This window comes from Tenrec ecaudatus, chromosome 7 (assembly GCF_050624435.1).
Source record: "Tenrec ecaudatus isolate mTenEca1 chromosome 7, mTenEca1.hap1, whole genome shotgun sequence".
Lineage (NCBI taxonomy): Eukaryota > Metazoa > Chordata > Mammalia > Afrosoricida > Tenrecidae > Tenrec > Tenrec ecaudatus.
In genome coordinates, this window is record NC_134536.1 from 123,917,310 (window position 1) to 123,930,257 (window position 12,948).

The 12,948-nt window shown below is 45.2% G+C and overlaps 1 protein-coding gene across 1 annotated transcript in view; it reads right to left on the reverse strand.

The window, feature by feature from the left end:
- The window catches only part of OPN5 (opsin 5), a 28,168-nt gene extending 16,496 nt beyond the window's left edge, over positions 1-11,672 (reverse strand). Inside the window, exons 1-3 of the mRNA XM_075554077.1 lie at positions 11,543-11,672; positions 6,870-6,989; positions 1,634-1,804 (exon numbers count right to left, since the gene is read on the reverse strand). Of these exons, the coding sequence (XP_075410192.1) occupies positions 1,634-1,804; positions 6,870-6,989; positions 11,543-11,672 (421 nt within the window). The remainder of the gene's footprint in view (positions 1-1,633; positions 1,805-6,869; positions 6,990-11,542) is intronic.
- Positions 11,673-12,948: the final 1,276 nt, after the last annotated feature.

The window sequence follows — 12,948 nt, forward strand, 5'->3', positions numbered from 1 at the left end:
GGCGGCAGTTTTGTCTCAATATAAGGAATAACGTTGTGACAGTGCAAGCAGACCAATCAGAGAATGGGCTGCCTTGTGCAGTAGTAAGCTCCCCGTCACTGGTCCCTGGAATTACTCAAGAAGAGGCCAAGTGGCCGCCTGTCAGGGGTGCCTTAAAACAGTTTAGCACATTCATGGGAGAAAGGTTGACATGCCTACACGACGTTCTTACTCCCAAACTCTAGGACACCGTGTGGAAGGTTTTTGTCGTACTTCAAACTGAATCATGAAGCCATACTATCAAGACTCAATTTCAGAGGAAACTGGAAACTGTCTACACCCCACAGTGACTCTGGGGTGTGCAGGATCATCTCTTTCATAGATGCGAAGCCTAAGCTCAAGAGAACATTTAAAAGCAGCAACAGCTGCTTTAGTTTAGCACTCCTCGGATAGTCTCAGGAAGCCAGACCACCTGCTTTCTTGCCTATTAAATCTACAGCTAAATCCCATGTTTATTTCATGATTAAAAGTTGACAATAGGATTGAAAATAGGCTGATGTCATCCACAATAATTGCATTTTTCAAATCTTAGCAGAAGTTTGGATTTAGTGATCCACTATTTCTATTGGAAGCTTTATATGTTTAGAAAAAGACATGCAAGTTAAAAACAAAACAAAAATTCCAGATCGTGAAGATCCTGGTCTGTGGGCACTCACCCATACATTGTTTCCTGGGGATTTGGAGAATCATATTTTTTTTTCACCTATAAAGGAAAATTCCACCACATCTAAAGTGTCAACTTGACCTTTCCCATTCACCCTCGGTCCATGCTCTGACAGTGCATGGTCCCAAGCACTCGGTCTGACAAATGTCAAAGGGGCACTTTGATTGGGGGTGGGGGGCAGTAATCCTGCTCCATAGACACACCTGCTTCTCAAAATCAAACTTCCCAATATCAAACGCTTCTTTTTCAGGTTCCATAGATTTCCAGAACCCCACGAAGCAAAACCCCCAATGTTACCATGTAGAAGGCTCTGTTCTAATCCTCCAAAATCAACAACTGTTCTCAGAAAGCTTTGCTTATCGCTGCCTCACCAATGTTCTTAGCCATTGATCTATAATGACTCTCTACCTATAATTAGCCCCCAAAATGTTGAGCAATGTCCCTGTGTGTCCTGGGGTGTGGCCACAGTTGCGTGGCTTCCTAACCTACAGGTGTTCTTTCTTTGGAATGCCTCATCTCCAAAAGCTTGTGGAGCCGGAAACCTCCGAGAGAGTCATAAACATCCTTTCTTATTCGGTGTTTGGGAAACCAGCTAATCATCAGGGACCTAGCAACCTTTCAAGACAGTCTAGTTCTTTTTTTCTGCTCAGCCAACCAGGGTAGAAACCACCATGGTAGGAAAATGACACTGTTTAATAGCATCATCCCTGCACACCAGTCATTAGCATGAGAGTTGAATGAAAGGAAACCCTACATCGACCCGGGCCCCAAAGGGTAAGCACATGTGAGAACACAAAGGCTGTCCTTAGAAATGGTCTCTGTCTCTGAGGTTAGTCATCTTCATTTATCACCAAGTATACAGCGGGAAAGGTTCTGATACTCAATCCACCTAGCTTTCACTCTCGGGGAGCGAGAAACCTTCCTACTTACCATAAGACAAATAGCAGATTTTCAGATATCTGTCCAGGCTGACGGCAGTCATGGTGATAAGGCTTCCACAGCCAAAGAAAAATCCGGCCCAGCCATACCAGCGGCAGCCAATCCAGCCAAATACCCAACGGTGACAGAAGCAAGAGATGATCGTGAAAGGTTTGCCTACAACTAGAGCGCCAAGCAATTTGTCAGGGGACAGTGTCCCACCAGTTCAAGTGTCCCCACCATCCCCCCTCCATTCACCAGGCCCTCCCTCCTCACCCTCATGCACACCCACCACTTCTAGTATACAAACAATAAACAAAACCAAACTCCCTGCCATCGAGTTGATACTGACTCATTGTGACCCTATAGGACAGGGTGGGACTTCCCTGTGGGCTTCTGCAGCTGCAACTCTTCATGGGGGCATAATGCCTCCTCTTTCTCCCACTGAGCGGCTGGTGGTTTTGAACTTCTGTGCTTGTGGTTAGCAACCCAAGGTGTGACCGCTATGCCCAGGGTTCCTCATTATGCAACAGGTCAAGTTCACCCGAGTCGTGCAGTAGTCTCTGAACCCACTGAGTCTGAAGCTACCCAGAGAAGTTTTCAGACAGCCAAAGATGGAGACAGACTTAGAAAAAAGTATGTTTGTTTGAAGGCATTAGGATGAGAAAGGACTATCTGGAAGAGACACGGCTTTGGGAAGCATAGGAAATGTGATTTGGGTGGACAGTGGCCAAGAGCAACTATGCCTGAGACCTTGATTAAAAACGAGCTGCCAGAGAGTCAACTCCAACCCAAGGCCACCCTGCATGTGGCTAAGCAGAACCGTGCTCTACACTGTTGCCTCCTGGAGCGATGGTTCTGGAGTCAACCACCTGGCCTCTCTTCCAAAGCATCTCTTGGTGGACGCAAATCTCCTGTCTTTTGGGTACCAGTAGCCTAGTGTGTGCATTCGCGGGGTGCCAGATGCTCTGCTAAGCTTGCTTCTAAAGCTGAGTGTTTGATAGGCTTTTTCAATAACATCCAGGATGCCTCTTTCCCTGGAGTGGGTTGGTTTGGGTCTGGCTACACATTAGACTTGTTGGCTTGTCTTATGATGTTCTAACGATCCATACATAGAACTCTGAGCTGTACATATTCTGATATAACTGAACTGAGGTTAATATATATGTGTATATATATGTTTCATATATGTACATTTTCTTCCTCTCCCTCCCCTCAAGGTGACACCTAGTGTATACAAAGTGGCAAACTATTTAGACAAGTAAATTGCATCGATGCAATAGATCTGTGTCCTTACGTTTTTTAAAATAAAAATATAACTAAAAGGAAAGAAAACAGACATTTAAAAAAACGTTTATTGAAAGGGAAAGTGTATTAGAGATGCTTAAATGTTGTAAAAATGATCTTGCTTAGTCAGAGAAAGCAGTCACATGGAAGAAAACGCTCTCTGGTGCATTGCTCTGAAGACAGGGTACATTATAGAGAATAAAAGGCATTGGTTGGTGCCTTAGTGGGAAACCCTTTGGACTGCCCCCAGCAGGGTCAGAAGTTTGAAACCTCTACCCACCCGGAGAGAAAAAAAAGCAGGCTTTCTAGTCTCATAGAGATTCGGGACAGTTCTACTCTGGCCCAAAGGGTCCCTATGGACTCAATGGCTAGATTTGGAGGGGGGGGGGTGACTGGTGTTGTAGAGCAGACAGGCTTGGTGGAAAGCATGTTCAATGTAGCAACTAATCAGAGACATTTCTATCTGGTCTTAGAATTTGCTTGTGAAAGATGTGTCTGAAATATCCGGTTTCATTCAACTATTTTATGTTCCGGACCAAGAAAAGAACTTTCAGGACCAGCCAGAGAAGCTCGCCACAAGAGCAACCATTCGTGTTGCCACATCGCCATCGTGTGGACACCGTGCGAAATGGCAGTCGTTTAGGCAGATGATAAATTCTATGGGGTTGCTCCTGACTCTGCTCACAGAAAGGGGCCTGATAAGTCAGGCTCCTCTTACAGTGTGTTGTTCATATGAACTCCCACATGTAAGCCTGCCCACACTGACAAAGGTTTGATTGGAGGCTCAAGGCCATCCACTCTCTCAATAAGCAGTCATCACATCTGCTGTGGGATTAAACAGTAACTGAATACGTGGATTCTTCCTGGGCCTTGTTTTTAGAGAAGACCCCTGGCATGGAAACCACTTAGAAAGACAGAAACAAACATCAGAGCCCCTCTGTAAAGAGAGGCTTTGGGTGATTTCGATGGAAAGAGCAGTTGATATCTACTGTTCAAATGCAATTTTTCTCTAAGCTCGCTAAGCTAGGAGGTGGCACAACTGTTGGCACCAGCCTGACGGCTGGTGGCTTGAACCCAGCAGCGGTGACACTGCAGAGGAGAGAACTGGGGACCTGCTTCTGTGACGTTCACAGTTAAGAGAACCATCATGAGCCCAGCTCTCCTCCGTGGCACGTGTGTTGGCGTGACCTAGACTCAACTTGGCAGCAACAGGTGTGTTTTCTGACAACATAAGGTGTCATTATGTTATTTGGGTGATGCCACTGAGTAAACATTGCATTGATAACTGCTCATTGTTAACACCAGCTGCTCTACTGGAGAAAAAGGAAGGTATCTGTTCCCATAAAGAATCGGGGGACCCTTTATAGGGTCAAAATCAATGTGATGGCAGCGGGTTTGGGATGAATAACAGAATGTTGGGCCAATGACACATTAACGTGCATCTACCTCCTCCCACTCCAAAAAAAAAAAAAACAAACACCAGAAAGCAAAAACTGAACTCACTGAGATATAGCCCATTCTGACTCACATCAACCCTAGTTAGGGTTTGTGAGGTATCCTTGATATTTTATTTTTTAAATGAACGGCAAGGTGATTTCTCCAAAAACATCTCTTTCTTCAATACATTCCAATTAAAGAGAATTTTTATTCCTACTTCTCTTTGCTGGATCATCAGAGAGGCCAAAAAAGCAAGAAAGAAGCCAGCCAGGGCTTCTCCAGAGACATATATAAGCCAAAGAATGCAGGGATGGATTGGGGGCTTGCACTTAACGTTAGCCTCAATTGGAGAACAATGAGTTCTGCTTGACCACCCTCATGAAGAGATCACTGAAGATATGGGCGCCAAGCAAAGTGTGGTGAAGAAACTAGATAGTGCCAGGCCGTCAGAAAGTATGGTATCTGGGGCCTTAAAGACTTATTTGCAAGCAGTCATCTAAGTGAGGTGTCAACTAGGTTCACATGAAAGAAGCCTGTGTGATCTAAGGATTGTAAGTAATACCATCCAAATCTAAAGGAGGGGCTGGTATCAGAGCTTAAATGGGGAACACCTGGTTGCCTATGAGTGAAGTGGAAGCCCACAGTCCATTTGCAGGGTCCACACATGGATTAACCCTCCAGTGAATTCCCTGCAATCATTGAGGAATGTGAACAGTCCTGTTATCAGACAGAAAGCAATGTAAAGTTGATTATGGTAGATAGATTCAAAATGCAATGTCTTAATATTTGCTCTTGCACTTGGCCTGTTTTCAAGTTGTTTCGGTTGGGGGTTTTTTGTTTTGTTTTCTATTAAGTGAAGGAGGAAAATATGTGGATTAAGCCCTGGTGAATCCTGTCTGACCATGGACCCAGGATGTGAATAGATTGTCGCTGATGCAGTTAGATTAGAATTTAACACCCTATCATTTGATCAGTTTTATGATCCATGTATATTGGATGATATGTGAAGTATATGCCAATCAAGCTATTGGGGAATTTTTAAAAATAAAGAATGCAGAGGTGGGGTGGAGTGGGGAGGAAGCCAGTGGCTCTCAATTTTGGCTTCCAATTAAATATACCTAGAAATTGTAACAGCCAGATCACACTCTCAATCAGCCTCCTCAAAATCTCTTCTCTGAGTATGAAACCCAGGCATGAGCATTTACAGAAGATTCCTCACGTGTGTGGTTTGTTTGTTGGGGGGTGAGGGGAGCGGGTACAGTCAAGTTTGAGAGCACTGAACTAGAAGTTTCCAAACCTGCAGTCTCCCATAATTCACCTCTGAAAGCTCATCTCCCCGTGTCCTGTGCACAGAATGTCTGGGCCTACTCAAGCCTGCATGTGTCCTTCAGGATTCACCCATGTTCATTTTAACCACATTTCTACAATAAGGGTATAATGGAGCTCACAACAGCGATCAGGACCTGCAGGTAAATGTTTGTCTTTTAACGCATCCAGCCCATTGCATTTTGAGCTGCTGATAGAGGGCGTGAAAGAGTTAGTCCATGGTTAGTTCAAGACTGGAAATGTAACATCGTTTGGGAATTAGTCTGTTGGGATTTAGTTTGTTAAAAGGGTCTCGGGATGGAACAGCCCCTCCCCTAGAGTGAAAATTCCTTTGAAACCTGTTAAGTATTCAAGGATGCTTTAATTGAGGAAAGGGAGAGTAGGGCCATTTAGAGAGGCAGGGAGGTTGAAACGTTGGGGATACCAGTCTGACACCCCCTGGAGTATTGAAGATATCAACTGATGGTCCCTTGGGGAAATGTAGGCTGATTCCGATGAGCCTTGCTCCTTTTGTCCCATCATCTGAAGATTCTCTGATCACTGTAAAACTTGTCAATTATCCCCTAGACCTGTTGTAAAACCTGTTAGTGATTCCCCACCCCACCCGGCCTCTAAGTTTGAGTTTGATTTTCACTGACCCTTTGGGACAGTTCAGAGGTGGAAACCCCACCGTCTCCTCCTGGCAGCATGCAGAGACCTGGTCTCTGTCTCTGGCTGTACAATAACAGGCTCTCCTGACCCCTGGTCAGCTAGCTATTGCTATCCATTGAGCTGCTTACCACAGGGTCAGCATTTCAAAACCACCAGCCCCTCCGTAGACGGAAGAGGAGGCCGTTTACCCCTTTAAAGCTCTGAAGTCTCAGAAACCCCAAAGAGGGCGTTCTACGCTGTCCTACAGAGTTGCAAGGAATCAGAATCTACTCGGTGGCGGTGAGTTTGGAAGCAGCACATACTATTCCAAGATCTATCTTTAGCATCTAATAGAGAAAAGACCCAATCAACGTTGAATGACTAAATCCACAAGCGATCTCTGGTCAAGTAACACCCCATGGAGTTACCACCAGCTCATTGAGTTATAATCTGTAAAAGACTAGAGGGCAGGGGAGTGGGATGGTGAAGTCGGAGGCAGTGAAGAGTTTAGAAAGGTAGAGGAGCGGGGGAGTGCTTTAAAATCACCTTGAAGAAATGATTGTGTTACCTGAAATCCCCAGATCACAGACTGCTAAATTGATAGTCATTATTTCAGCAGGTCTCAGCTTCTTCTTTCGTCTACAAGACATATAAAGGACATACCCATTCCCAAATGTGGACAGAATCCCTACAAGGAAAAAATATAAATTCCCATCATTAAAACTAGGACTCGGACAGTTCCTGAGACATGAAACCCTTCTCGATTAAAAAACCAAACAAACAGGACACCATAGCTTAGAGAGGGAAGGGCAGTAGAGGACTCTAAATGAAAATCTCAGTTAAGAAGAGGGAAGAAAAGAGAGGCGTGCTGAGTGGCAGGCAGTGGGTGGCCTCCATAGGGGAAGGAGGCAGAGGACGAGGCTGAACTTACCCTGGAGAAGGAACCACTAACTTCCAGGTGACGCTCAGGAGGGTGTAGGAATCCTGATGGTCACCGGGTGGAGTATTGTTTGCAGCCGTGTGTGTGTGTGTGTGTGTGTGTGTGTGTGTGTGTGTGTGTATTCTTGGCTTTCACAGAACTCCCTCCCTCTGGTAAGTAGGGTGAGCCCCTTGGATCTCGCTACATTCTGAAGATGAAGCGCTCTGAACGGAACTGGGTGCTTTCACTTGGCCTGTGGAAGCCTGAGGGAGCCCCAGCCGGCCAGAGAGCAGGAGTGGGCTGGCACAGCCCCTGGCGGGAAAGGGGCCTTTGCTGGACACATGGACCCTGCATGGCCGGCAGACAGGGCAGTCCTCAGCTGCTGCTGGACCAGGTACCAGAGAGAGGTGGGTGAAAATGATAACATGGTCTCTCCCTCCCACCAGTGGGAGAGAAAGTGACCTTGCCCCACTGAACCTACCAACAATGACATAAACGTCTTCCCATTGCCTTGCATCCTCGCGTTAAGCACTAATTGGCGTTGCCATTGCAGTGTCACCGTTCAAAAGGTTCCTACAAACCCAGTTTAAATCCAAAAAAGACCCAATCCCTACTGACTGTATTTAAGAAAAGAACACACCTACTTCCATAGCTTAACATGTAGAGTAGATTTCTTCAGGAATCCTTGCTTCATAGTGTAGCTGTTATAAATGAGAATCTGGTACAGCTGCCTTTGGTAGTAAGGAACAAGGAGAGTATTAACACAGAAACCCAGAGTTTTCTACCTTCACGTCTACTTCTCCACCACAATTCATTTGGGGGCCAACGGGAGGGCTGTGTGTTGCAGCTCGGGGTCTGAAACCAGCAGGAGCTAAGTGCACGGTGCTCTTAGGAAGCTCTGTCTGCCTGGAGTCCAGACTGCCTGGCAGCTCGTTGAAACCTCTTAACCCTCTTAAGGCAGAAAGGGGAGGGACATGAAAAGGCTCTGGAGCCCTGGGAACGGACTGGCTGAAATGAAACTTGTGTCTCTTCAAAGGAAACCAGCTAGCACAGCACACTGGGGAAGTGAAACGTGGCTTGAGAATTACTGAGAAACTGCCACGTGCATTATATCCCAAAAGAGGTTCCCAGTAGTTAATCCACACAGGCATTGGCTACACGAAGTTCATGGGAACATTTCTTACTTTTGACTCACTGTGCAGGTCTTGCTGTGTCTCCACATTCTTTTTTTTTTTTTTTAACTTTTCCTGTCTAGAATTTTCTTGACTCTCTCAGCTTCATAAGAGTTCACCCAGTATTCAAAGCTCGATCAAAACAGCCTACTGGCCAGCGGGTGCCAGTAGATGTTTCATGTTCCAAACCCACAGGCTCCTGGGGATATTGTGGGTTACGCGTTGAGCTGCTAACTGTGAGGTTAGCAGTTCGAGTCCACCAGTCGCACCTCTCAAGGACAATGAAGGCTTGTTGACAGTCTCAGAAAGACAAGGGTGCATACAGTTCTGCTCTGTCCTGTAAGGTCGCGACTTGTCACAATCACCTCCATGGCAGTGAGCTGAGTTTTTGGTAAACATGCAGGAAGTTTGATCAATAGATGACTATCAGCTAGGGCGCTGGTGGTGAAATGGTTAAGCGCTGGGCTGCTAACTGAAGAAGGAACTAGAAGTTGAGGAGGGAGTAGGAACCCCGATGGTCAATTCTCTTCCACTTGCCTCCCAGGTGAGCAGTTCAAACCCACCATCAGTTCTGTGGAAGGAGAGATCTAGTGATCTGCTTCCATAAAGATTTTAGGGTTGGAAACCCTAGGGGGAGTTCTGCTTTGTCCTATATGGTCCATACGTGTGGCCATCCACTGCGCAGCACAGGACAAACCCAGGTGGGTGAAGAAAAATGCAAATTTACTTGTCATTGTAGTGAAAGGACAGCATTCTTCGGAAGACCGTGACTGAAAGGGGGCGGTGTTTTTAGGCTAAAAAAAGCCTGAATCTTTCCATCAATAGGAAAATATGAAAACCTCATCTATCGACTAAAGACAAAGGTGGAAGGTAGAGAAGGGGTCTGTCTCTGTTACATTTTCCCCTAAGACTGTTTGTTGTCTTTCCATGTCCCAGTGCTTGCTAAGGCTTCTAGTATTAGACTGAATTCACGGAGAACCTTGTTCATTCTACCGTGGTCTCAGGAGAGGGGCCTGGGCTCACACGCAAACCTACCTTAGGAGAGGGAAGAAACCGGTCTGGAGACACAGCCCAGGCCCCGGAGACAGACCCAGGATAAGTCCAGATCTCTCCAGCTGACCCTCACCCCACTCTCGACCACGGGTGCACAGTTGCCTAATGTACTGTTGACCCCTTGGTAGCCCCCTGACTCACTGGATTACACCCAAACCAAACCAGGCGTTGATTTCGATTCACCATGACCCGGTGTGTCAGCACAGATCATCTACCACAGGGTGTTCAGCAGCTGATCTTCCAGAATAGCAGGGTCTCCAGGGGTTCTTGAAAAGCTACTCTGGGTGGATTTACCCATCTGACCTCTCAGTTAGCAGCCCGGGGCATGAAACATTTGCATCACTGACTCTCTCCTTGTTATGTAACTCTCTGGGGACTTCCCACCACAAGCCCTCGCATCAGGATATGACTGTGCACGGTCCCTCTAACTCCCCAGGCATCATAAGAGATCTCCGGACTCTGCCATGCACCCCCTCTGGCGGCCTCTCTTCCTGGTCTGATCCTTCATGCCTGGGTGGGAAATGCACTGATGTTTCTCCCAATTTTGTGCCTCCTACAGAAATTTTTCAGGTTCAGGACTGTCTTAAAATTTGTTCTTTGTGATCAATTGAGACAAATTCAGATGTCTGTTTCTGTGTCTTTCCTAGCAATTGAAAGTACGTCGGTTTTTTAAAAAGCGCCATTTAGGTTTAACAGCAACAAATTCCCCTGCAAGCCAAGTTTGCCTGTTTTCTTCCTAGCACCTGAAACAGTGGCAAAGGGTGGGCATTTAATGTGAATTTGAGCTTGGAAGAGCATGGAGTCTGTTTATAAGAAATTGCATTAGGAAGATGTAGCTAACAATAAAGACAGCTAAGAAATTGCCTTGCTGGGGGAAAAAAAAAAAAAGCTTCTGATTCAATCTGGTAGAATCCTTTTGTCCCCAACAGTGGCCTTAGATGAATCTCAAAACCAGGCTTATTTACCAAAGTTAAATGAAATGCTGAGCAGGCAATAAATAAACAGAGAGACATCTGTCATGTCTGAAACTTCAAGGCCTAGACAACAAAATACAGAGCCCACCTGCATATCATTTCCCTAAATTAAAAGAAACCATTTTAAGTGCAAGAAAACTGCTGTGGCCGAATCCAAAGTGTCGAGATTAGCGCTGCCCATTGGAAAAGTAAGGCAAGCCAGAAAGAAGAGTCACATGTGTATTTTTTATATTTTTCCCATAGGCAAAATAAACAAAGTGAAAATAAACAAGCCAACTAATTTTAATAATATACTTTAGTTAACCTCATATAACCAAAAGATTGATGGGCCAACATTCATTCCATTTGATTTCATTTTAATAAGCCATTTCATAATGCTTTTTTTCTGTATGGGTTGCATGAAGTTTCAACGTGGGTATTTTGAAATACCGTAAATGCAGTCACAGTTTGCATGTTCAGTAGACACGTGTGACTAGTGGTCATCACACTGGAGGATACAGGTTTGGAAGCAGACTTGCCTCCCTTGTGAATGACACACAAAAGCGTTTGACCCAGGACTGACTTCCATTGATCACCAATACATTTTCTCCACTCACCAAAAGACCATTTACGTCTACTGTCGCAATACCAATTAATGTTTAGGTCATCACAGTTCAACCACAGTAACTAACGCACGTAATTGAGTGTTTTCTTCATTGAAAGAAAAGATCCAATGAGGTCATTTCCAAGGTCCCTTCTCAGTCTAAACATCGATGATTATAGCAGTATTTTTTCCATGCAAAAATGCAGTGTGACTGCCATTAGTGTTGTTGTTTAGAAGCTAGATCTCTTATCAAAGTAACCAAAGCACAGTACAATTTCAAGAAGAATGATTTGCTGTCAAGCTTCTTTAGGATTATTGATCAATGACATGTGGATCGATAATAATCACAAGAATAGAGTCGTTTCTATTAACTACCTGCTGAACTCCGTGTGCCACCCCTACCCCCAGTCTCCTTCCCATCCCTCATCTCCGCTAAACAGACCCACATCCATCATGGAATTTTTGTACAAAATCATTGTATCAGCCCACGAGTTTTCTAGATGCAGCCTTTGAACAGAAGAATGAAGGAAGGAAACTTACCAATTATGATTAGGTAAAAGCCAGCTCCTAAATCCGCCTCCCAGGAAAGTTTGGACACAAAGGGGTCCCCGTCTCGCAGGTAGTGTGGAAGGCTGTCGTCCTGGGGTGGGGCCGTGTGATTTAAGGCCATGGTGTCCTGAGTCCCCAGCGATGCTGCAACGCAAACCAGTGCAGATCTCAGAAGCCCTGAACACGCAAATTTGAATGACTTTTCATCAGGTTTCCTTTTTTATAACACAGATACATTAAAAAAACACTCCCCAGGGCCATGCTGGATTCTCTAATGAATAACTATTCATATTCTTAACCTTTCTCTTTCCTCATCCAAATGTGTCACTTCTTAATGATCATGCTGGTAGTCTCATCAAGTCTCCTTTTGGCTCTCCCGTCTTGGTCATGCTGCCCTCTCGAAACCACTTCACCCCTCACTTGGATGAATAAGAAGATAAAGACCCAATGACCCAACTGTCCATTTTATTGCTTTCTGGAGGATTTGTAAGCTCTGTGCTAAGAGAAGACGTTTCCTCTCCGTGTCGGCGCACACCATGTTCAGACCAGTCTTGTTATGCACAGCGGCTGTGTTCCCTTCCCCATGGACCCTGAATTAGCAGACACCGGACTGTATTTGTCCCTGGGGGAAATGCACGCTTAGCTTCCTGCAAGCCTCTGAACACGAATTGCTCATCACCTGATCAATGCACAATCCTGCTTTATATATAATGTTTCGCTTTAAAGACCTCTTATTTAATCTATGACATGACCACGATGAGAGTAAAAGAGGAGACTTGATGTATCTATCAGCACTATAATTACTGACGCATTTGGATGAAGAAAGAGAAATGAATAGTTATATGTAAATAACTATTAATAGTAAAAGAATTTGAATAGTTATTCATTAGAGAATCAGCATGACCCTGGGACGTGTTTTGTTGTTGTTGTTTGGTTTGGTTTTGGGGTGCGCATCTGCAAATAGCCAAGCCTGCCGGTATTGAAAAAGTTCAGGGGCAAATTCCATTATCTTTTCATTCTATTTTTCCACAAACTTTCTGAAGTCCGTCGTATACACGTATGCCTGAATGGACTTCTCTATCTAGCACACGTGTTTTCCTCGTAAGGCGCATCCCAGGCTTCTTCTGCTTAGCGACACTAGACCGCGCTTCTGCACAGCACCGCCAGCCACAGAAAGCACAGAAGCATGACAGGAAATAGACCGTGAAGAGAGCCCTTGTTTACAAAATGATAGCAGACACCAGAAGGTAGAGAGTCACGTCATTTTAACTCAGCCCAAAGGTGCTGCCACCAATTTATTCTTCCCCCCACTGGAGAGAGATGGCACTTTCTACTCCCTTAAAATGTGACAGCTCGGAAACACCCCAGGGGCCTAGCCTGTCCTATAGGGTCACCAA